The sequence below is a fragment of the Patella vulgata genome, chromosome 3 (assembly GCF_932274485.2).
Source record: "Patella vulgata chromosome 3, xgPatVulg1.2, whole genome shotgun sequence".
NCBI lineage: Eukaryota > Metazoa > Mollusca > Gastropoda > Patellidae > Patella > Patella vulgata.
The window spans coordinates 36,378,248-36,404,680 of record NC_065881.2 but is presented as its reverse complement, the minus strand read 5'-3'; the positions used below and the strand labels follow the sequence as shown (position 1 = coordinate 36,404,680).

General features: G+C 35.5%; 1 protein-coding gene across 2 annotated transcripts; it reads right to left on the bottom strand.

The window, feature by feature from the left end:
* Positions 1–1,539: 1,539 nt before the first annotated feature.
* Positions 1,540–24,954, bottom strand: LOC126816707 (uncharacterized). 2 transcript variants are annotated; one of them, XM_050543453.2, is made up of 12 exons: positions 24,807–24,954; positions 16,228–16,440; positions 14,812–15,048; positions 13,430–13,596; positions 13,169–13,291; positions 12,272–12,383; positions 11,781–11,941; positions 10,277–10,378; positions 9,830–9,913; positions 7,717–7,950; positions 2,309–2,479; positions 1,540–2,002 (listed from the first exon to the last, which is right to left on the bottom strand). In XM_050543453.2, exons 1-12 carry the CDS (start codon positions 24,838–24,840, stop codon positions 1,823–1,825), a joined length of 1,818 nt encoding a protein of 605 aa, XP_050399410.1. In that variant the 5' UTR covers positions 24,841–24,954; the 3' UTR covers positions 1,540–1,822. The 2 variants fall into 2 exon arrangements, with proteins under 2 accessions (XP_050399410.1, XP_050399409.1); XM_050543452.2 differs by lacking the exon at positions 24,807–24,954 and adding an exon at positions 24,639–24,728.
* Positions 24,955–26,433: the final 1,479 nt, after the last annotated feature.

Sequence of the window (26,433 nt, the reverse complement as noted above, 5' to 3'; positions counted from 1 at the left end):
ACATTTCATTCTTGTGAAAACGAAGTGGAAAACATTTCGAATTGGACAGAAAGAAAAATGAAATATTTGATAATTAGTGAGCAACACATGGCTTTTAAATGTCACAAATATTTTTTTTATTGTACTATAGATCCCATAACATCTTTATTCAGTACTTGAATTGCAGAGAATAAAACAATATTTGTAAATATCCAATATTAATTAAAGTTACGAAATGAAATGGGGCTTAATATCCTACTTTTCTGCACCCACTGGGCTAATGAAGACCGATTAAAGTTATGATAAATAACTCTAGAATGCACAAAATATTATATTAAAGCATGTGTTTGTTCACAATTATCTATACTATCATGTATCTTAGAGACGCGATTAAATAATTTAATTCAACGACAAATGCTTTGTTTTACTGTTGATATTAAATTCCGTAACTTTAATTATAAATAAATGCACAATTTGATATAGATTAGTATATAACAAAAAGAAACGTAACAGGGGAAACTAGAGCATTATTCAATATAACTACCCCTACTCGTGGAATAAGAAATATATACTTATTTATATATTTGAAGAGATAAATATTCGTCATTTACGTGTATTAAAGATAAGATTTACTATTAAATACTATAAATTTATTTGAATTATTTAATGTGATATTTTCTGAAATACACGCGAATTTATATAGTAAATAATTGAAGAAAGGAGAATACAGTTTCTTACACATAAAGACACGAACATTGTCACGTTAAGCAAGTTCCTATTCCTATTGAATGACATTAGCCTATAAAAGCTAACATTAAAGCAACAATGTGTCAAAGAAAGAACAATCATATTCCTTATTATACATGTATTTGACAAAATACAGTATAAAAAGTGTTCTTTATATACATACTGATAGAGTGGTCTATGTTAGATATAATCATAGTTTGAACTTGAAGTTTGCGAATGAGAGTTAACCCCCATTTATCCTTGTAAAACGATAAAGAAGGCGGAGTGAAATCATGAAAAGTAATGTGAACTTTACACGGTCTAAAGTCTTTTTGTGCCTTTTAGTCTGGAATATTGTAACTTTGATAATTTCATATTAGTTTAATGAATAACGCCACAGTTATCCTTAAAGTCTACAGAGCGATTGTTTACATGTCTTCAACACTCTTATACAGCACGCTATTGTATTTTTTTTCTTTGTTTCGTCCTTGGAGGGAGAATTTAAATCAATAATGAAATGCTTTTAGAAAAAGACGGGGCCGTTAGATTTATTGAACTGGAAACAACCATCTGGCAATAAAGCTAGTCATCTATTTATAGATCTAGATTGGCGGTTTGACCGATGATTCATATTAAAATAATTCAAGCATTTCTAATTTTTGTTCATCCATTGTGTGTGAGAACATAACATGAGTTTTGCACAGATTAATCTATTTGTATAGACTCTATAGTATCTAGTAGTACACCACTCAATGAACTGAAACACAATCTTTCATTAACTCCATTTTCCATAGCCCATGTGAAGTATTCAATTATATTTTTTTAAATGTATAATTAATAATTTCAAATAATTGATGTCCACTTTTTATTTCGTGTTACTAAAGCAAGATACAAAAATATGTAAATGAAACTGATGTGATATTCAATTAATAAATCTATAAAAGAAAATATATACAATTATTAACACCCCAAGTTTCCTTCCGATATAAATTTTTAAAAGTTTAATATTTACAAACTTGTCAAATATTTCTTCTAATATTTAGGTCATCTACATATAATAAAATTAATGTACTTATTGATATATACAGTTGATATATATATGTTCCTTTGACTTGATTTATTTGAATAATTTAAAAGCTACACCAGCGCCGACAGCTCCACCTGTTATCATCATACCAACTGCTAAACCTGCCATAGAACCAGCCGAATATTTGGCTGTACTGGATTTGATATTAGAGAAATGTGTATCATAGTCATACTCTACTATAGATCCACTCATTACTGTGATTGGTGTTATCTAATATAGACAAAAAATGGAACATTAATTAATCCATTTACCGATTAGCTTTTAGAAACTGAAATTTAAAACAAAATTGAATTGATAATACTGTAAGAGTGACGACATTAATAATAAAAATGTCTATTGTTTTGGGTTTTTTGTTTTTATAAGTTTATAAATCTTTTAAATCCTTTTAATTACCCGGTAATAATATTAGACTTACTATCCAGATTATAACATGTAAGTATAATGCACGTGGACAATTACTATTTACTTATCACAATACAGATAGCCCTAAATGATCTTGGATACCAAGGTACTAACCGTATTATAAGCGAACAATAATATGACAAACTCGTTGTTATTGATTGCTTTAGTTAATATATCAGCTGCTGCATTTAATGTGGTCTCTTGCTTTAAATTCGCTACATCACCAAACGATGGAGCCACATCTAACAGATCAAACCGCAGATGTATATCATCTTGAAAACTTAGCTTAAAAGAAACGTTTAAAAAAATGCAACAAAACAATACAATTAATACCATCAACTAATTAATAAACACAAGACAAACGCGCATAAATCACTTACGCCATCTAATTCTCAGTAAAAATTCAACAAGCGGTTGCCATGCGTTGGCGGGGGTAACTCTGGGTGGAAGGTTGTGGAACGCTGAATATCGATAGAGTTCGTCCTCTTATGAACCACATCTAATTGAAATAGATCTGTTAAAAACTGTAGCCCCTAACGCATTCACAAAGTTTTCGACTTTTGGTCCATAACATAGTGTTCATTTTCATCTGGATCGGACAAAAATGTAGCCTGGCTACTGCGAAAAATAAAAAAACCCAAATTCATATTAAGAATTAACACCAGGACACCAAACGTTTATCAGTTGTTTCATATAACACAATATGGGGTTTACTATCTTTTTATTGAATCCAATAAACTACATGATATATATAGTCGGGTCACAATCCCCAGATCCGTAACCATTTCTCGGGGAACAACGTTTGGTGATGGTTTCTGATAGAAGGAACCCTATATTTGTAGTCTGCTAGCTCTGAAATCTACGGACTAACTCCTGGAGAGCCGTAAATCCAGGATGGCGGCCTAAAATGGTCTGAAACTGACAAACATTGCTGGCGAAATGACCCGTGTAAATATCATTTTATAGGTTTGTTGGTCAACCGACTCGTTTTGGACAGTTTCCGATTCATTTCACAAATGGCTGATCCAATATGACCGCCAAAACCCAAAATGGCGACAGAAATTAACTCAAAAAGTATTATTTCAATACCAAAAGCAACACACACGTGTCATATGTCGTTTCAGGGGTTTTGGGGGGCGAAAGACACGGATATGCTCCAACCATAAATTGTTCCGGACATCCATGAATCTTGTCCTGCATATATTTCAGCTATCATAATACATTATAATGCAAACAATCTATACTAATATTTGTGACTGTTGTTTGTCTTTCTGTCTGTTCGGGGTTGGCAGCTACACTAGGGTGTATAGGGGTAACTCGGATCGGTAAGTAACATAGTATTCCGCAGAAAAGATATCGCAATCTAGTGGCATACGCACGGTATACACTGCAAATTTGTATGCTTCCAAGTCACCGAATATTTTTTTTATATCTAATAATAGTTAGCGCATCGGAATTGTGGCATTCATATTTTTTAACAGGATATAGGACACTCAACTCCAAGGGTCAAATATAAGATATTTTATACAAAATCTGCTTATTTTTCATAATGGCTGAATGTTTTTTTCTGAAATGTGGCAAGGATCACCGGCATCACACTAAGATGATAAAGATAATTAAAAGGAGTTTGTCGGAAGTAACTTGAGAATTTTGATAACTATTATTGACATGAATTTTATTTACCAAATGCACTTGCTCGATCCCATGGTTTTGGCGAAACAACACCCCGATAGAGCAAATTTCGACTCCCCTAAACCCATGAATGGGTTTAAACAAAATCAATGTTGATTGATTGATGCTTGTCCAGGATTTTTCAACTGGGCAGGAAATGGACCAGAGGCGTTGAATTGGAGGAAGGAGGGGGAGGGGGACGATTCTTCTAAACGTCATAATGGATTGCAGATAAATTCATAACCTATTGCCAGGATTATGATGGAGCGGTTTTAAAGAGAAATTTTTATTGAAATATTTAAAATCCAAAGGTTCCACCAAAAGCTCTCAGTTCTTAAACAACTTCTCAGTTGATAACTCCCAAAATAACATTACTTCTCAATCTGAGTGCGCAAGCCCGATAGATGAATTGAACTTGGGTTTAACGTCCTACTGTTCTGCTCCGAACTGGGCTAATGAAGACGGGCATACGCCATACAGTGTGTTATGAGGGGAAATTTTGTCCGGACAGCGGCACTACGGCCTACTCTTATATCGAATTTCAACTGTCAAGTGATCTTTTACGTGCACGCCAATGTGTACACGGGACCTCGGTTTTTCGTCTCATCCGAATGACTAGACAGCTGTCCTTGTCAGGCCCTCCATCCTGCATCACTGACAATGGAGAACCACGCCGGGAAACCTGAATGAACTTTCTCGGCCAATGCAGGGATCGAACACTCAAAATACTCAGACTCTTTACACATGTTTTCTGAGATTAACAAGTCATACAGACAAATACTATATTTAGGAGATAAACACCGACTGTTTAGAATTTAGAGGACTGTTATTGTCCATTTGATACCGCTTAAATCATTAGAGGCCGAGATCGCGTAGCGATCGAGCGCCTCTAATGAAAAATTTAAGCGGTATCAAATGGACAATAACAGTCCTCTAAATTGTAAACAGTCGGTGTTTATCGATATTGTAGCCCAAAATATTTAACATTTTTCTTGGAATTCTTTCTTTCGCGATAGTTGACGGTCGTTTTTTGGTTTTAATGACGTAAATACCAAGGAAAACAATTTTGACGTAATGAAAATATCCGTGACGTAATAGAATAACACTCATTTCCATTCTATTTGGTTCACTAAGCGACTGGTTAATTGTGTCTGTTTGGAAAGGGAGGTCACTCTGCGATAATTTTAAAGATCGAAACAGAAATCGTAAGTGTATTTTATGTACTTTTTAAATGATTTTGAACTCCAGCAGTGACTAGGTTCGAAACAAATTGCATATCGTGTTTGATAAATGTCCATACACTCGTGTGACCGTGTAGATATATGCTGTGTAGCGTACGCATGTGGTTGCTATGCTTGTTCACGTTGTCATTTCGACGCTGTGAATGTGATTGTTTTTCTTCGGAAAAAAAAATGGCCTATGTATGAAAATTAGTCTCTGTCCTATTCATATCAGTATCAGCCCGACTTGTATATTTTTAAAAATATATTACGATCCATACGGAGTTCAATAAATTGTAGTATTTTTATTCTCTTGTTGAAAATCTTCGATTTTGACCAGTCTGATTATGATAGAATGACCATAGCAACCGTTATTGTCAGACCAGCCTTGAAATTAAATTTACTTATTATGCTTCAAATACACTCACTAACTTTGTTTTTTATGTGTTTCAGGTGAGTGTTTCAATAAGCCAATGGTTGAATTCATGAAGATTTCCAAGAATAAAGTTTTGAGGTGTAGAATTTTTGGCCACTGCAAGTGCAAACAGAGTCTAGCACCCAGAAAATATTCATTCGCAGTGAGTCGCCCAGGAAATTTAGAGGACTGTTATACTCATTCGACGCCACTTTTCGACCAATCAGAATTCAAGAAATTTCCATTTTGGGCTACAATATATAACACATTTTATTTTATGATCAGTAGTGGAATACCGCGTTTTATCAGTGAAATAAAAGTGTTATTCCACTGGCTAGTTGTTGTTACCTAAAATGATTGTAAAATCATAAAATAAATAGAACATTTGTCGTTTTGTCGTGAATAACATATTTTATTTCATCTCTAAGCAAGAAAACGTTTATATAAGTTTTCTTGCTTCTCGATGAAATAAAATATGTTATTCACTCTAAAACGACAAATATCCTCTATGTAATTTATTAGGATAGATGAAATATATACAGGATAAGATTTATGGATGTCCGGAACAATTTATGGTTGTTGTTATTATACGTGTAGGTTTGTAGTCGCGAAATGCTTAATATATAGTTGTATGCTATCACCTTTCAAATTGGTTCCATCAGCTTGGAAATGGCATATTTCGCCAGCAATGTTTGTCATTAAAAACTAAAAATTTGGTCTTCTCGCGGAAAAATATTACACATCCGAACATTTATTTTAATAACCAATTAGTTGAACAAGTAAGTAGCCATTGTCATCTTGGACTTAACCTTCAAAAGAACGCCTCGTGGTCTGTACATATTTGAACTATATATCAAAAAGCTACCAAACGATTTAATGCATTAAGACTGATGAAATACAAAATCGATCGTTCTTCTTTAAATAAAATCTATTTGTCATTTATTAGGCCAGTTCTTGAATATGGTAATGTCGTTTGGGTTAACTGTACTAAGAAAGATTCTGATTTATTAGAAAGTGTCCAGATAGAAGCAGGGAGAATAATAACAGGGCTACGACGAAATTCTCAAAGAAAATTTATTTATTCTGACTTTGAATGGGAGCTACTGTCTCAACGCAGAGAAAAACAGAAATTGATCATGCTTTATAAAATCTATTATGGTTGTGCGCCGACATATCTGCAAGATATCTTAATTGATTTTTTTCATTTCTCTAGTTACAACCTGCGTTCTTCAAATCTCAACCTCCAAATTCCTTTATGTATAACAACGTCTTATTTTACCAGTTTCTTTCCAAGTACTATTCGACTATGGAACAATCTGCCTACTTACGTCAGAAATTCAAATAATCTTAATCAGTTTAAAACTAATATCTTTAAGTTATATCCTTTCCAAAAAATCAAACCCTATCATATCTTTGGTGTCAGACAAGGGAATATTTTACACTGCCAAATAAGAAACAATAGTAGTAACCTAAAGAGCCACCTCAAAGAACAATTCTTGTCCGATTCTGCTGTTTGTCCTCATTGCCCGAATGCAGAAGAAGATTCATATCACTATTATTTTTATCTGTCCATATTATAATCAAATTAGAATACATATGTTCGAAATTATTAGTAAAATTATAAATGATCAAAATATATATTTAAAATTTTTTTTACAGGGAGATGAAAGCTTATCAGTGGAATCAAATATACAATTAACTAAAACTGTTCACCTTTTTATCAAACTAAGTCACAGATTTTAATTTCAAAATCAGTGCAAAATACACTTCCACATAACCTCTGTATATATGTTCTTTAAATCTAATGTTTTTACATTTTTTAGAGATATTTTGTAAATAACATACCCCTCGTTATTATACCATTATATCTATGGAAAGAGCTGATATAGGCTTCAAGCCTGTTGCTCAATCCCATTCGTTTGTGAATAAAATATTGTTTAAATCAAAATCAAATCAAAAATCAATGTCAATTTCAGATCATTTTTGGCCGCCATCTTGGATTTTCGGCTCTACTGGACTTAGCCCGTAGATTTCGGAGGTAGCAAACTACAAATATCTTTACTAGGGCCCTTCTATCAGAAACCATCGTCAAACCTTGTTCCCCGAGAAATGGTCATGGATCTGGGGGCTGTGACCCGACTAATAAGTATATTACAAAGTTATCGAGGCCCCATTTCACCAGATATCAAGTATGTAAAAAATGTTTTGGCCTATACCTGTAAATTAGCAACCCTGAGTGGAGACACGTCCATAAAGCCAGATAAAGACATCAATGTACTGTATATAAAAATCTGTCTATTCTGATCTACATTAGTTTTAAAGCTGGATGATACTTGGAAATCAAAACGTCTTCTTTTACCATTTATATAACAAGCACTTATATCATAGGTCTTGAGATCCTGTGTCGCTTTAGAAAAGCCATATATGTTGTATGAATATTCCATTCCAAGCTACAAATATAACATACACGTATAAGGTCCGAACAGATGTCTCTTAAATGTAAATCTGGTTAAACTCGGGTGTCAATAACGCTTCGTTTCTATTTTTATGATGTACTACATTCACTTCTAGCCTTATTATTCTGTTCACTCTCCGGATTGCCCCCCCCCCCCTTTGACTAGTAATATAAGCAACCACGCACGTGCATTCAACGCTTTGCCAGGTATTTTTGAGGCGACAAGTTCAGTGTATCAAGATGGATCGGGTTGTTTGGAACAGCAATAAGAAAGGGCACAGGGTAAAAGCTAACCCACCAAGACTGTCGTCAATTTTGAAGTGGGAAAGAATATAGAAAGTTTGTCAATGCAGAAATTAAAGAATCATTTAGAAACTGAAATGGAATTTGATATCACCAAATTGTGTGACGTTCTGGGTATTGAAATGCTTCGAGAAAACCGTGTCCATCTGACTATGGTAAAGTGCCCCACCATAAAAAAAAAATATTTTCTTTTAGTGGAAAATAGGTTTCCTGCCCGGTTAGGTCTAAAAATTAAGGCCACCTGCAGATTTTAAAGTCACAGGATCTAACCCTACCCTAAACCTAACCCACAATCTCGTCAACAATCACGTGTCCTTACCCTATTTACATCTCGCGACCTTGACGAAATCTGCAGGTAACCTTTAAATTAATCCCGCTAAACCAGTTTACCGACCGTTCTCTGACTGACTGATAAGCCGGGATAATCAAGACTATTTACTACGCAACATTACAGAAAGCTAGATCAATAAATCTAATTTAGTAACCCCTTCGTTTGGCAACTCAACCATTCTCTTGAGAAATCTGTAAAAGCAAAAGGAACATACTACTAGTATGCTATTCTTGCCTAACCACGTAGCTTAGGAGATGGTAATTGTACCAAACCAATCGATGCCGCTCCTTATGGAAAAGTTATTAATAAAGCAAATTAAAAAACGAAACAAAACGAAAGTAATTTCTAAAGCTGCTGTAACAACCAAAAAGCTAAATATTACTGTTATTCAGAATCGTTAACAATAGATTTTTTACGGCTTTAATAGTTGATAGATGTGTAGATATTTATTTATGGTGGGACATCTTAGTATTAGAAAAACGGCTATAGCTCAAGGTAATGTAAAATTCAGAAGAAAACTATACGAACGGAAATTGCAATCTTATAATAAATTAAACTAAACGAAACAAAATTGTAATCTTATAATAAATTCAGAAATAAACTAAATGATAATAAATTCAGAAAAATATAAACGAAACGAAATTGTAATCTTATAATAAATTCAGAAAAAATTAAACGAAACTATCCGAAATTGTAATCTTATAGTAAATTCAGGAATAAACTAAACGATAATAAATTCAGAAAAAAATAAACGAAACGAAATTGTAATTTTATAATAAATTCAGGAATAAACTAAACGGAACGAAATTGTAATCTAATTATAATGGAACCAGTGTTTTAAAAACCGTACAAACCCAGTCCCGCTTATTTTTGAAGACGAGTGGTAGGTTTCTAAGAATTATTATCGAAAATAGAAAAGTTATATTGCTTATAATTAAGAACTTTACAGGTTTGTTTTCTCACGTTTGACTATAATAGTCATTAGTAGATCATATCTTTGAATTTACACAGAAGTGTTTTCCATGTATGGTTTCAGTTAGGAATGGCCCCAATCAAATGTGTTAACGTTTTTATTTGCATTTACCTATTCTCACATATATTTGTCTACTATCCACATATTTGTATGACCCAATTCATTGAGACGACAGTAGCCTCGTCGAACAGTTGTATATTTATAAATTAAGCAAATGTGTATCCATAATTATGACTGTATTTTGTGTTAATTAGTTAAAATACGTACATCTGGAACTTTCAACCTCATCTGTATTGGTGTACCACCTGGATTAGTAGTTTCATCTGTTTGTTCCACTGATGACCATGCATCCTAAATGCACACAAATACTATAAAGCACTAAAAAACGTTCACGATTACCAAGTTCATTATTAGATATTTCTGCTCTACGTTATATTTAATAGGGTACGTGATGTGCGTGTAAGAAGGACTAAGTGGGTGATCAATTCTAATCTATCACTACCAAAGTCTTTTATTTAGACAGTATCGGAGTTTGTACTTAACTACTAATCGATTAAGTGGTTTCGTAGATTTTAAAATGTTCCCGGTCCTAATATCGAACCTTGTGAGTCACCACGTAATGTATTGACGAGAACAGTAAAAGGTTACCTCCCTTAACAGAATTGTTTTTTAAAAGCTAATGGGACAGTCTTTCAAATTCTTGGAATTACATACCGTTTGAAAGTACCATTCCCATGTAGTATTTGACTTGATTCCTGATGGACTGGACGAGCGTTCCCCAATCCAAGTGTCACATTCCAGATTTCTAGCTGTTTTCTACAATAAAATGTTACAGATATAATAACACATATCGCCCCGGTTTGCTTAACACTTAAAGGAACTCAACCTTTTACTCAATATTTTCCATCAAATTATAAATACGAATTTAAATTCAATATTGGTCCATTTCAACTAACATTGACTTTGTTATCTTGCCGTGAAAATGTGGGATCCTAATACCTAATATTTAAGACATATTGCTCATTTTAAGATCTGTACACGAGTCGTGTATTCTATGGTTTCGGGCGCCATTTGTAATGAACAAGAAAACATATGCTAAAAGACAATGCAGAAGTAATTAGTTAACCCTGATTCATAAACGACTAAATAATGATAAACAAGCCAACAGGGAGGCTGATGTTCCCCACCGCAATCCCAAAATAAATGCATGACACATATTAATTAATTGCACATGTATCATTTTGAAATGTCACAGTCGGAGCAGAACAGTAAGGCGTTAAACCCCATTTCATTTCATTTTGGAAAACTATCGAGCAATCACCAAACTTATTATCTATACTTAATCTAAGCAGAAAATGTTCACGATGGAACTCAATCAATGTTTTAAAGTACCTGGTAGTGAAACTGTACGCTAGGTTTCATCACTCTCCATTAGAATCAAAGTTATCTTGTCCCAAAGCATCGAACAATGAAACTGTTTAGCTCTGCTTAGCTTTAGTGGAAAATGTTAATCATTGAACTCAGTCAAGACATTCACCTAATGAACATCTACACCAAGTTTAAACATTCTTCCCCAATTAAAAGCAGAGATGTTATGTTCCAAAGTCTTGACCAAACAAATTGTTTATCGCTACTTAGCCTAAGCAGAAATTTCTCATCATCGAATTTAGTCATGATATTGATATAATGAATGTATACTCGGAGTTTCATCGCTCTCACCCAATTAGAACCAAAGTTATCGTGTTCCAAAGTTTCAACCAATCAAATAGCTTATCTCAGCTTAGCCTTAGTGGAAAATGCGCATGATCGAATTCTGTCAAGGCATTCTGTCAAGTCTCTACTTAGTCTAAGCAGGAATGCGCATCATCGAACTTAGTCAAAGTATTGATGCAATGAAACTATACACGAAGTTTCACCACACTCACTCCATTGGAATCAAAGTTATCGACCTCCAAAATCTCGACCAATCAAATTTTTTTATCGCTCTGCTTACCCTGGACAGAGAATGCTCATTATCAAACTTACTCAATGTATTGATGTAATGAAACTATACACCAAGTTTCATCACTCTCACATGGCCGTTTAGCCTGACGCCAACAAGTAGAATTACTCGAAGAAGAACAGAAATGCCGCATTCGGTGCTCACAATAACATCGTTACAAACATCGTGACCCTGAAGATGACGATTAAGTTTCAAGTTGTATAAACCTCTACTTACTCTTCCCTCATAGGTCACAACCGTATTATCTGTTGAGAAGAATTCCTTAGCTGTTCTCATTCTTACAGTATGGGCATTAACTGTTGTATCATCAAAATCTCCCTGCTCAATGGGTACCATAGAACAATTTCCTATCATATTATCAATGATATAAGCGACACCTAGAAATAATATCAATGCATTACAGGGAAATGGAATGACAGCGTTTTATTGTGATAGGTTACCACATCCAAGCACGTTATATACAGTAGTGTGTAAAATGTTCTCGTTAAAGCTAATATCACTACAATTCTGTTCTAATTTGATTTCATTTTGATTATTAATCATCTTCCTAAAACAAGAAAGTGCTCAAAACCGAGCATGCTCAACCATATCGAATTAGCTTACAAATTCTTATCTGGTCAAGTAAATGCAAGAAAGATGAAAAGTTGTTACTGTTGATGTTATGTTCTACATCAACCAAGCATTTGTTCATTTGTAGTTTTACATACCAGTATTAAAATCATGTATTTCTGTGAGAGGATTAAAGCCATATTTAGAATCTGTTAATTCTGTAGGTTTATACTCAAATTTTGTTACATTACTCTTAAAATCGTAGGATTCCTTTAAAAAAAAAGATATAACCAATTACATTATAACGCCAAGAAGGATCAGGGTTAGAAAAAAACACCGAACTAAAACACCGGGTTTATTCAAATACTGTGAGACAATAAATTAACAGGGACAAGAAAGTAGTCTGTTAAATGCGACCTAGTTGTATATCACTTTGTAAAATAATTAAATAAATTAAGGAATAGTTAACTGCGTAAATCAATGGTGTCGTCAAGCCTGACAAACCTCAAGCAACAAACTAGTCATCGGTGAGTTGGTAAGCTATTCGCGTTAATACCGGGGGGGGGGGGTGCATAATGATTAATTACTATTCGCATTTATGCAAATCCCCAATATATTCGCATTAATTTCATAACGCATTAATGTATTGTCTTAACAGTATTTATCAGTATTGTCACTATATTACTGTCTACAACAGTGTTTGTTATACTAACGAAAACGAGTCATCTAGCTAAATGTCACTACATTAGATACGGCCACCATTTTCCGTATATTTCCGTCGATTTCAGATTTTAATCGTTTAAGATTTAAGATAGAAAATGGGTTAAAGCTGTCCTAGCCTATTTTAACCAAACGCATCAAACTGATAGGGAAACTGAAATCGGGGTAATCTAATGCTTGTGTAAGCGAACCGAGGAGTTCTCTACGTCTTTCAGGTCTAAGTCGGGATGAATTAAGGCGCTGACACCAGAATACATGAACCTCAATAGTACATAACAATAATATGTCACTGTGGTAAAGGGACCACAAACAAGTAAAATAAAAAAACAACTTACGGTCATAAATGTAACAGATTGTCGCACAGAATCAATCATTTCTATAGTAAAAGAGAAGCTGTTGGGTAAGTCTGGGAAATCTAAAGTGTTTTTTCTACCAGGACAAACAACCATACTAGGTGTCTGAAAATAGTATTATAAATATAAACATTCGCGAACATCTATCGTAGTGGTATCGACAAAATCTTTGACGAGTAATACAAATCTTTAAACTATCTATATGTACGAACTTCAAGACATCATAGCATTAATAAATCTTACCTCAAAAATAGTATTATCAGATATGTAATTTTTGAAGTGAATAAAATCATAAATATGTTCAAACACGTGTGACCCATTTATATCATCTTGACTATAAGCAATGCCTTTAACATAGGCACGTATTGGAATCTCGGGTAAACCTACAGCCATATCCCAACTGTCAGGATCTGAAATATTAAATAAAGACATTCAACTGTGAGTGTGTGTGTGTGTCTTATCGGCAGGGTTGTCTTGTGTGTTTAATTTTGTGTGGCGCCGTCCTCTTGCGCTTACTATAAGAGGTGAAGGGTGTTTCTGCCTATTATTTTAGAGGGTTTTTTTTCTAATGCTTTCTCTAATTTTAGTATGTCTAGAGAACAGTATTTACAGTTCTTGGTACTTCTATAATTTCTATACTTAAAATAACAATTTTTGTCTTTTACTTTCTTTCAGATGCATTCGGCCACGATTTTATATTATTTAATACATTCAAGCAACATGGCCCTATTTGTTTCTACGTTTTGAATTTGTTTGAATTGGTAAGCAGTTTAAATTTTGGATATTTTAAGAAAAACAAAATGGGATGTTTCTCAACATTAGCTTCATCTAAAAATCTAACATTAGGTACACCAATACATGTTTATACAAAGAAATGATCACGCAGATATAATCATATAAATGTCCTTTCGCCCAGCTCACTTTGATCGCGCCAAAATAAATCTCATCCTTTTTGGATGTTATATCTTTGAACATGACAATAAATGTAATAAGTGTTATATAATACCATAATATTCAAAATGATCGTAGAAGCATTTCATTATGGAAAATCGGAACACTGACCTACGTAAATGTTTAGTCATTTATCTCGGGTCTTCATAAAAAGAACTCTATTGGCTCTACCCTGAAAACCACTCTATTGGCTGTAACGTATAATATATTTTAAAACAACCTTTGTATCTCGACGATGGATTTGTCGATTTATTTCATATTTTGTGTACAATTTAATTCGAATATTCCTAATGTAACTTAGTGACATCAAATCAAAAATATTTTTTACCGACCCACCGGCTTGCGAACTGGTAGTGCCAGCTTTAAAATAATCCCTTTGTATTGGGTCAAAAATAAAATCGTCGATCTCATTTGATGTTATATGTTGACTTGTTTTGTTTACCATCTAGTTTAACATGTATGTATGTGTTCAGATGTAACCTATTGTGTGTTCTGCTGTGGACGCAGTGTGCTAAAAATAAAAATAAATTAGCAAACAAGCCCACTTCTGCCTAACGAAATACCACATCAGCTAAACCCAATTCAATACTTTATTTTGACCCAAACTGAGGAGGTTCAGCCCCTTTAAATTGAAACGAATTAAACGGTTATGAAATAACATAACAAAATCATACTTGAAAAATACCAATAAACATCCATGGTCGCATCCATATTATCCCAATGTTCACAGGAATACCACGCTCTAACGTTGATCCCTCGTATTACATCAGTACCAATATACCTTTCTTGTGCATTCGCACCAAAATGTAACGCTCCAGCAGATGTAAATATATGTCCACCTGCAGCACCCTGGTTATAACCAAACAAAAACCGTTCACCGCTCTTACTCAAATCAGTGACCGTGCAGTCGTCTTTAGATCAAAAATAAAAAAAAAGAAATATAGATATAACATATTTCTCTCAGATTTTACTATGTTGCCGGCCAGCTCCAAATTAAAACCAATGGGTTAGAAATGTCATGCCAGGTCAACATTGTCATACCCAGAGGTAGATTGGGGAACCTCACTAACCCCTGGGTGTGTATTTAAGAAAATCTGAAGTCTAAGTGAGCTTTTTTAATAAAGGGTGAATGGTAATCAATGGAAGGCTAAAGTATTACATTGCCCTTAATAGTAGGGGAGCTAGCTGACCGTTGTTCCTAAACTCGCGGGCAAAATTGGCACTATGCCTAACGGAGGCACCATCATGGCCGATGATCAGAATGGGAATTCTTAAGTTGCACATCCCCTTGGGTTAGGGGCTGTACGCCCCCGAATTGGCCGTTCTTGCTATAATAGTTCAGACATAGATAATGAAAAATGAATATATTATTTATTTAAAATTTCTGTAAAATTACTTTAGTCTGAGCGAAATTATGAGAGTTTGAAGTTTTGACAAGATACATGTATTCTCGATTGTCTAAGTACAATAATAAACAATGCCTCAAAAAGATTATTAATAATAAACAAAGTCTCAATGACCCATTTAAACGTTAAAATATTAAATGGCGCGGGTGTTCTAATGGGCTTGACATGAGAATAAATGTCTAATTAATCGTTTACACACCATTTTAAGCCAGAAAAAAGACCCGCAATAGACAAATTAAGCTCTTAAAAAATGCATCTTTAAGCATCTTTAAAGCTATAGTCTTTTAAGTGAGCAAGCCCATAGTCTTATAAGTGAGCAAACACATATCACGTAATGGTTACTTATAAAATTTCACAGAGCGGAGTGGGTATGAGAATAGTTTGGAATGTTTTTATTTGCGTCTTTGGCACTGCAGTGCCATATTACCAGGCATGCTTAAGTAAGGGTTATTAGCGGATATAAGGAATACTATACCAATCCAGGGACCGGGTTCCATAAATTCAAACAGTGAGATGTTTATATAGTCCCTCGTGGTAGTGCTTCTAGATCCCGGGTTCCCGTATTTTAGTTCTATCTATAGATTATTTTACATTATAATTAGCACTGTATGAGTTTCTTAGAATTCATGGTGAACAATCAATGGATTAGTCAACAAGTTATAGGTAATGATTGGTTGCACTTACTAGTTGCAGGAAATACACCAATAAATTCAGTTGAATCATAATCGTAATAAGCATAGAAGTCTATACCACTCTGTCGTTGATGTACAGTACCGCGGTTTCCATCATAATCAAAAAATTCTTCTATCTCCGTAGACTGGTTTTTATTAATAATGATGCATTCTATGTGTACCGAATAGGTATTAGGAATTTCTGGTTTTGCGGGTCCATTTAGCACTGTAATAGTTATTTATTGAAAGGTAATTATTATACAAGGGAAATGCTAACTGTAGGCCGGTTGGGGAAGTTCGTGAATTTCTAGAGTCCACAATAATGACCGATATACATGTATATAAATGAGTATTTTGGGGAATTCTAACCCTCTTGAACCTCCCCAACTGGCCTACAGTTAACATCTCCGATTATACAATGAGCAATATATCCGACATTTTGGTGTGTGATCCTTCTCTATTGGAGCGGGGGGTTGGATGGCTGAATGGTTAGCGTGTGCGCGCTGTATCATACAGTCTGTCATTGAGTCGACTGGCGTGGTTTCGAATCCCCGGTTGTACGTGGCAAGGAGTAGGGTCGCCTGTCCAACCTCGTGGGTTTTCTCCGGGTCCTCCGGTTTCCTCCCACTGCTAAAGACCCCTACGCGCAAGCGAATTATGTAAATAAAATTAAACCATATGTTAGTCCCGAAATGACCTAGTTTGTGTCGAGTGGACGTTAAACCCCATTTCTCTCTCTCTCTCTCTCTATTGGAGCGAGAGGCATAATAACTATACTAAGCAGCAAAAGAAACGTCAGGTTGATATTTTTGAGAACATTTTCTGGGTTCAATTCGGTGTTTGGGAAGGAGCCTTATTGCTCAGGTATAGTTGGAGATGTGGTCACAAATATACAATAAAAACATTTAGCAAGTTTTATGCAATGCGTCTATTTAAAGTAACATACTAACATGGCGTTTCTTTTGCAGCTTAGTATAGTTACATGGTAATTTTTTTAACCCGATAAGTATTCTTATCCGGTAGTGACGAATTTCTCCAGTTTAGAACTTTGAAATTTCCACATGCAACAATTGAAAATTGTGAAATGATCGATTTCAATATTTTCGTAGTTTTTGTAAGCATTTTGGTTTTGCTTAATACTCCAAATCCCCGCATGTATGAAGGATTTTAAGATTATGAAAATAAAGTTCAGGTATAATACTGTCCGGAATGATGATTAATTGTGCAGAAGTAAAAATTAAAAGAGTGTTTTAGTAGGTTTGTTTTTAACGAAAACTCGACATGGTTTTTTCGGAATCACATAGGCGCGTCCAACGTAAACGAAGACGATGTGTTGATACATTTATACCCAAATCATTAGTTAGTAGTCTATGTATGGGTTGCAAAAAAAAAGAGTAGCAAGATTAATAAAAATATTATGAATTGATGGCTTCGTGGACGTTGCCTGTCCATCTATACACGGTTCATGCTTTAACATACTCCCTGACTATCCGCAGATTATATATAAAAATGATGCCATTGCCTAAGATCGTTTGCTTGAATCGCGAATAATTGTCTCCTCGTCTACAAATTCAGCACTTTGTAATTCCTCTTTAAAAACAATATTTTGTACTGGGGGATTCTTAAAGTTGCAATTGCAAATTTTCAAGTTATATTTTTAAAATGTATTAAAATAAAGCCTTAAAATAGATGGTATCCATAAACAGTCCTACCTTGTTAAAGAATAATCCTATTAATTCTATAATTCGCTATTGCCAGCTGAGAAATTGGCAAAAATATCATTTTTAACTTCAAATTCCAACGTTGGAAAATGGCTGCCCCATGTTGTCAATAGCAAAACAGGGGAGGTAATTATGTTATTTCCTGTGTTATAGATTTTTAAGGGTGGAAAATAATGCCCATGATCGTATAATAGTGATTTGATAACCTATTGAGCAAAAGACGTGGAAATAATTATGTTTTGACTTTCTTAGAAAATTTGAAATTTTCTCTTTAACTTACATGAATGTTAACGAAGTACCAGCATTATGTAACGTTACAAAAAGTTACAAAAATCTAGATTTTTACCTGGAATAAATTTGCAGAAAGCTGAACTCAACTATTTTTGTATCTAGGGTACTTGCTTAACAAAATACCAAAAGTCTTCCAAAATCGGATTTGCGGGTCTGGGCAAAAATCGACAATCAATCCAAGATGGCGGACGACGGCGGGAAATGGCTTAAAATGCTAAATATCTTCGAAAGGAAGCATTTTAGACCATATAAATGTATTATGAGTTAATATAAAAATGATACCACTGAATCAGATGATGGGGTTAAATTGTTGCTATGACGCCATAGTGGCGTCATAACGCAATATCGAGTCAGAAAAGGAAGTAATTAAATAAAAAGTGACGTCATAATGCAATATCGAGTCAAAAAATAAACAAATTGAATAGAAATGCCCTTTAAATTAAAGTAAGAATAAATGGAGGTATTATCGCACCGTAAGCATGAAGTACTGAGAAAATTGGTGACCAATCCAAGGTGGCGAATAATGGCGGCAAATGGCTAACAATGTCAAATATCTCCGAAAGGAAGTGTTTTAGACCATAAATGTATTATGCCAATATTGTCTCTATGGCATCATAGTGACGTCATAACGCAACGCTTTATGACGTTTTGTGCGTAGCCATATTGACTTTCCGGAGATTTTTAACAAATTTCTCTTCATATCATGTCCACAAATATGAGTATCATTGGGAAAGAGGTATGTCCAATTTGCCTTGATTGTATGAACGATCGACAGATAGTACAAATCGGTGAGAAAGGAGTCAATGGTATAAAAAAGGCGTGTAATGAAAGAGGAGACAACCTGTGTGTGGCCGTTGGTCAGTATGTACATGTTGAATGTAGAAGAAAATATACGAATCCAAAGGATATTGAGAACTTTAAACGTCATTCCACAGCTGAAGCCATCAAGAGAACCAGTAAGAGACTTTCAGTAGGGCCGTTTAATTATAAATCGGAATGCCTGTACTGTGGCCAAAATGTAATAGTAAATATGAAAACGTCCCACCGCCCAGGGGAATCATTCAGTTGTGTTAAAACGGATACATTCGTCAAATCACTTAAACAATGCTGCAATGAACGTAATGATGAATGGGCATCCGAAGTGAGAGGTCGAATAGAATATTGCAGTGGCGATTTACACGCAGCTGACAGTGTTTACCATAATTCGTGTGACAGTAATTTTAGGCGCGGGGGAACCCTACCAGCACAATTCAAGCAATGCACTAACGTTCTTGAAAGTGAGCCTGAAATTAAAAGAAAAAGGCCAGGACGCCCTGAGAATGAAGAACAGTCGGAGGCTTTCATGAAACTGTGCTCTCTAATCGAAACTAATGATGAAAGACAATGGACCATCTTAGAACTTTGTGATAATATGGCTTCATTTCAAGAACATCCTTACATTGGTTCGTACAGTCCAAAGTGGATGAAAGAAAAGTTGAAATCTTACTTCGGGGATTCTTTGGTGTTGTCGCCGAAAGAGGGGCACGGAGATGTAATTACTCTCAAAGAAACAACTCATAAAATTCTACGCACATTTTATGACAATACCAGTACTGATTCTAGTGACGAAGCTAAAAAAATCGCCATGATTAATGCTACAATTAAATTCCTAAGAAACGATACAATATCTAATGTTGAAACTGTAAATGATTCCTATCCAAAATCCAGCGAACTAAGTCTCGCATCTGCTCTTGATTTCCTCCCTGACACAGTTCGATACTTTTGCGAAGGTTTGATCAGTGGAAAGGAAACTAAACAAAAAGTTGCATCGTTAGGACAAGCTATTGTACAGGCGATAAGACCACGGGCTGTGATAGCACCCTTACAGCTAGGGTTAGCGATCCAATTACATTACCATCTAAGACAGCGACATGTTATCGATACATTAAATACTATGGGGTTTTGCTCATCATACAGCGAGGTTCTCAGATTCAATATGAATGCTGCCTGCTCTGATGCGGATATGCCAATTGGGGCGATGTCTAAACAAATGGCACTCTCGTTTGCAGCTGATAATGTCGATCATGATAAAATTACGATAGATGGAAAAGGTGTATTCCATGGAATGGGGATGATCGCTGCAGTAACACCACGAAACAACATTACTAAGAAAATTCCACGTATAGATATGGCGAAGTTAGATGTAACTGGTCAGAGTAAAATTGACATAAAACACTACCACCATTCGGGACAGACCCGAAAACTTAGTTTTGATGCTCTTCTGAAAGTGTCAATTTGCCCGAAGATTGATATGTTATGGAAACTCAAACCTCATCATAATACTCCCAACTCGGGAGGAAGCATGAGTCTGATTTACAAAGACCGTGCTTACCATGGACAATCCTCGTTGTATTTCCTGAATATGATAGATATGCGTTCTAGTGACAAAACGTGTATATTTTCGACATTGTCATATCTCTCAAACCTAGCTCGCAATTACAAGCTTCCGGCCATTATAACGTTCGACCAACCATTATTCTGGAAGGCATCGGAAATTCTGAATGATTTGAATGATGATAATGATTTGAAAAATATTGTGTTGATGCTTGGATCATTTCATACATTGATGAACTTATTAGGCGCTATTGGGACTCTAATGGATGGGGCAGGTTTGAGAGACGTATTACAAGTCATTTATGGTGAAAACACTGTTGAACACATGCTGCGCGGTAAAGCTGTCCAAAGAGCCCTACGCGGTTTCCTAATAGTTGACAAATGTCTAACACAACATTTGATCAGGCTTTTAGCTGTTGACGACGAAAACTTCGGCCAGACAATGGATACTCTTAGTCAGAAATACGAGTTAATTATGGATGGAAGGGAAACCGTTGAATCACTGGCAGAAGATGAGACTTTTATGCGAGTACTTGATGTTATGAATTCCAAAAAGAACTAATTGTCCTCAAAATCCAAGACGAGTGAATTATGGTTTGGTTTCAATATATGATGCAAGTAGCTCGAAATTTAGTTCGAGGTGACAGAATGGGTGACTGGCAGATTCATAAAGCGGCTGTGTACGACTGTCTGGAAATCTTTGGGGCTGCAGGACATTTCAACTACCTAAAATCAGCACATATGTACCTTCAAAATATGGCGAAATTAGAAACCACGCAACCTAAAGTAAATGCTATGTTTGAACAAGGACTCTTCGTGTTAAGAAGAACCGAAAAATTCTGGGCCGGGCTTGAATTGGATCTAGGTATTGAACAGTTCCTCATGGGGGCCCTCAAGACTTCAGGAGGTTTAACCAGAGGCAGTAATATGACTGAAAAACAAATCGCCTTGTGGACAATGTCGGCACCTGTTTGCTCTCAATATAATCAGGCAATGCAAGAATTCACAGGAAAGATGTTTGAAACCAGCGAACAGCACAAAGAAACGATGCCATGTCGCATAAAGCGTGACGCAGAAGATTCTTCGAAGGTTTTCGGCAAATTCAACGACTATACGCCTTTGATCACATATCCCTCTTTGAGGAATATCATCTCTGGTTTGGAAGCCAATCCACAAGTGAACGTTACTGAGTTTAAAGAAGTGGGCAGGAGAATTATGGAAAAAATGGTAGGAAAACAAGTCTTCTCTTACTCATTCAAGCGTAAAGATCGTGCCGTTACAATGGCTTCTACTGCCAGCTTGAAAATAGACGAAGATAGATCTATTAATCCAATTGCATTATTCCAACGCCTCCTTGTAGTATCGCAGACTGGTGAAGTGTCACTTAGTGGTGCCATGGAGTACGAACTTTGTCCGTTCCCACCTTCTTTGTTTGAAAGTAAAAACGTGATGAGGGCGCCCGACAAACCAGCACTGTTGCAAGCCCTCGCAAAGTCTATTCACAATGAAGAAGCTGAAGACAACAAAGCCATTTTAGATTATATACCGAGCACTGACTGGTATGTTATGGACGGTGGTTCATTACTGCACCGCATCAAATGGACACCAGATAGTTCTTATGGTTCAATAATAAAGTCGTATGTGAAACTCTTGGATAAGTATGGTCTAGATAAAACAACGATCGTCTTTGATGGCTACGACAGTGGACCAACGACCAAATATTGTACACAAGAACGGCGGCATCCCTGTAAATCTAATAAAGTACACTTTACTATCGATAGCATATTTCACGGCAAAAGGAAGAATTTCTGTCTAATTCGTCCAACAAACAGCTCTTCATTACGATTTTAGGAACAGAGATTAAGAAAGCTGGAGGGCAAGTTGTCCATGCTAATGGAGATGCAGACCTAGACATTGTACTGGAGGCAGTGAACACGGCGATGATACATTCCACAACTGTGATTGGTGAGGACACTGATCTCCTAGTTCTACTGTTGTACCACTTAAAAGACCCAGTAGAGTCAGAAAAACTATACTTTCGGACGGACAAAGAAGCAAATAACATTAAGGTTTATGATATAGCATTGGTAAGACAAATCCTGGGAGAACGTGTTTGTAAGCGACTACTGTTTCTACACGCTTTTACAGGGTGTGACACAACATCAAGGATTTCCGGAATTGGGAAGTCGACGGCATTCTCCAAACTTATGAAATCCACTAAACTAGGAAAATCTGCGGATTTGTTCACTACTAGTGGCAAGAATGTGGAGGAAATTTCGAAAGCTGGCTGTGAAGCAATGCTCACGTTATTCAACAGCAAAGAAGAAAGTTTAGCGAAATTACGCCATAATCAGCTGACAAGCAAGGTCTTCTCGTCGAAAAACGTTGTCACGCCTGAACGGTTGCCTCCGACTGCGTCTGCGACGATATTTCACAGCTTGAGAACATACCACCAAATAATGACTTGGAAGGCTGTATCTGGTGATATGGTGCTGACTGATTGGGGAAGGAACATGTCTAATGATAAACTCTTACTTTTACCAATCATGACTGATCAACTTTATGCACCGGACGAATAGTTCACTGTAACTGCACCACACACTGTGCCAGTATGAGATGTGGGTGTCGACGATACGGACTCTCCTGCACTAGCGCATGTGGTTCGTGTCAAACGGACAGTTGTGATAATAGCATTAATATTAATGCAGATGGAGAGGATAATGATGCACTACCTGACATTCCATAGTGTATAATTTAAATAAATGAAATGGGATTTAACCTCCTACTGTTTTGCTACGACTGGGCTAATGAAGACCAGTATGATTTAAATAAGACACTTAATATATAAAGTGTGATAGTACCTCCATTTATTCTTACTTTAATTTATTAAAATCCATTTCTATTCAATTTGTTTATTTTCTGACTCGAAATTGCGTTATGACGTCACTTTATATTTAATTACTTCCTTTTCTGACTCGATATTGCGTTATGACGCCACTATGACGTCATAGCAACAATTTGACCCCATCATCTGATTCAGTGGTATCACTTTTATATTAACTCATAGTACATTTATATGGTCTAAAACGCTTCCTTTCCGAGATATTTAACATTTTAAGCCATTTCACGTCGTCGTCCGCCATCTTGGATTGATTATCGATTTTCGCATAGACCCGCAAATCCGATTTTGGAAGATTTTTGTTTTTTTGATAAGCAAGAACCCTAGATACAAAAACAGTTGAATCCAGCTTTCTGCAAATTTATTCCAGGTCATAGTGGGTTTGTTCCATAGATTTACTGGTCTACTATTTTGGTGATTAGGATTTGAACCGCTGAAATCTGATATCCTACTGTTTCTTATTTTTAAAGTAGCCAAGTCTCTAACTCAATATCATCAAAAATCTTCGACATTGAAAAAACGAATTATTTGTCAATTCAAATCAACATTGGTCTTGTTATCTTACAGGGAAAAGATGGGCTTCTGATATCCACTATTCAAGACAAAATAAACATTTTACCATTGGTACACGAATCGTGTACCATAATGCGTTTCAGCGCCATTTGGAACAAGGGACTCAAAGAACGAAGCTAGACATATTCCACAAGTCCTGTCAAATGGTGACGCTATTTTCTTATCTGGAGAGCATGCGCAATAAATACCATCGGTGTAAACTGGAATAACCATTTAATTGAGACTTTGGCGCATTTCGCCGAACATAACTGATTAGAAATTACAGTAAAAACAGAAACGATTCAATGTAAATCAGTTTATATACATTCATATTACATTATTATATGCGTTGCGTCCTTTTTGTGTCAATTTCTAGGTCCCAAATATTAGCGATTTAGCTCCTTTAAAAGATACTAATAAATTGGAACCTGCATATTTTACGGCTGCGGTGGCTAACTGGTTCATTTTGGCCATGGAATCAGTTGTTGCATGAGTTGCAGTTAAATGATTTCGGGTTATATAGGGTGCACAATGTCTTTTAGAAAATTTTAATCTATCCAACTGTGTTAGTACACGTCCATATCTTACCTTCTTTTGGTGGTGTTTTTGTGCAACCATTATCATTATCAGCCATCGACAAGGATATTAAACAGAAACCGCATATTGCTAGAATCCAAGCCTTTTCTAAATACAGAATAATTCATTATGTAATAAATATATTCAAAATGTGAACTGGATATGAATATGACTACTCACCAAAGCCATTTTTATGACTAATCCTGGTTGTCATAAAACAGGGAACCAAATATTTATGTGCGCCCCTTATGGCTGCAACTGGGTTATTTTTTGCTCTGAGTGGAAAGTGGTGTTTCTCTTGATTTCTTAAAGTGTGATATCTGAAAGCTGTGTATGGATTAAATAAGAACTATGTGATTAACGAGTTCAAAAAATTGGATAATTTCTAGGAGTATCCTTTGGTTTATCATGTTTTCAAGTTGTTGGATAGTCAACTTCAGTTCAGTGTTGACATGTGTGTGCTATTTTTAGAATCTGAACTGTAATAAGTTTTGTGAACTGTCAAGACTAAATACTATTTGGATTAACAATGGAGTTAACAGTTTTATGACTTAAATGTGAAGCCTGCTATGATCACCTACTCACGAAAACAACTTTTTAATTTAAAGAGACACTCTGTACTTTCAACTAAGATTGATACCTTGAAAGAATTTAACCTTTTGAGACCATTTAGAGGTACTAGGGGTGATAAATAAAAAAATGCTACTAATATTCTGCAACTGAGTCAGCAGCTGCTGATGCTAAATCTTTAAAAGTATTCCTACTCAATAGTTAGTCATGCCGCAACAAAACCCTCATACTCCCCGCAGTGCTTCGTTTGATTATACCTAACCCCCACTAAACACTGCTTTAACGAAAGCAAATTTCTGTTTCAAATTATAACTGGTCAATGGTCCGATTAACAAACAATAGCTAACTGCGTTACAAAAGCATCACGCTTAAAACAGAGCTGCAAATTGGACCAAAAATATGTTTACATAACGTTACGTCATGACTCACGATTTTATTATGCCCAATTAACCAGAGGGATCCCTCGGGTCATTGCTTCAGGAATATGCAAAACCCTAGACTTGGCAGATTTGATTCTAGAAGAGGGACTTGCTAAAATTTCGGAGCTAACACCGAAAGGTTATGATCTCCACCATAAACCTAGACTTAATCGCACAGGGGCTGGCCTGGCTGTGATATTTAAAAATACTCTTAAACTTTAACTCTTGGATAATACTTCCTGGACCTATAGTGGTTTTGAATCACTTCATGTAAATATCAGCTCCTATAATACAACTGCTCATGTTGTGTGTCTTTACCGACCGCCTCTTTCAAAGAAAAACACTGTCTCCCTAACTGAGACGCTTGAAGATTTTGACAACGTTTTCAGCAGTCATTGGAAGAACAATACTGTATTTCTGGGTGATTTTAACATCCACTATGATGATGTATCCAATGCAACAGCAGTTAAATTCAGGAAACTTCTGCAGGCGTACAGTCTTACCCAACACGTCGCTACTCCAACACATAAATTAGGTCAGGTTTTTGGCCTAGTAATTTCACCTGAGACCTGTATCTTGATCAGTGATGTAAAAGTGCGTGATATACAAATATGACGTGAACACTTCCTTATCATCATAAGGTGGGATATGACGAAATAATAGATTTGTATTCATCGGTGACCTACAATCCCCAGACTTACTGATTGAAACCCCAGAGAGTGTTAAAGAACTATGTGATCTTTACAACATTCTCCAGCAGTTAAGAAAGAGATCATTATAAGACCAGGTTAAAAATGGTATAATGAGGACGTTAAGAA

Excerpts from the sequence above, each read along its gene's own strand:
- LOC126816707 (XM_050543452.2), bottom strand. The coding sequence starts at position 24,684 with ATGGCTGATAATGATAATGGTTGCACAAAAACACCACCAAAAGAAG. Across the intron at positions 10,379-11,780 it reads TTGTGACCTATGAGGGAAGA|AAAACAGCTAGAAATCTGGA; the intron begins GTAAGTAGAGGT and ends ATTTTATTGTAG. Across the intron at positions 2,480-7,716 it reads TCAGGGTTGCTAATTTACAG|CTAAGTTTTCAAGATGATAT; the intron begins GTATAGGCCAAA and ends GTTTCTTTTAAG.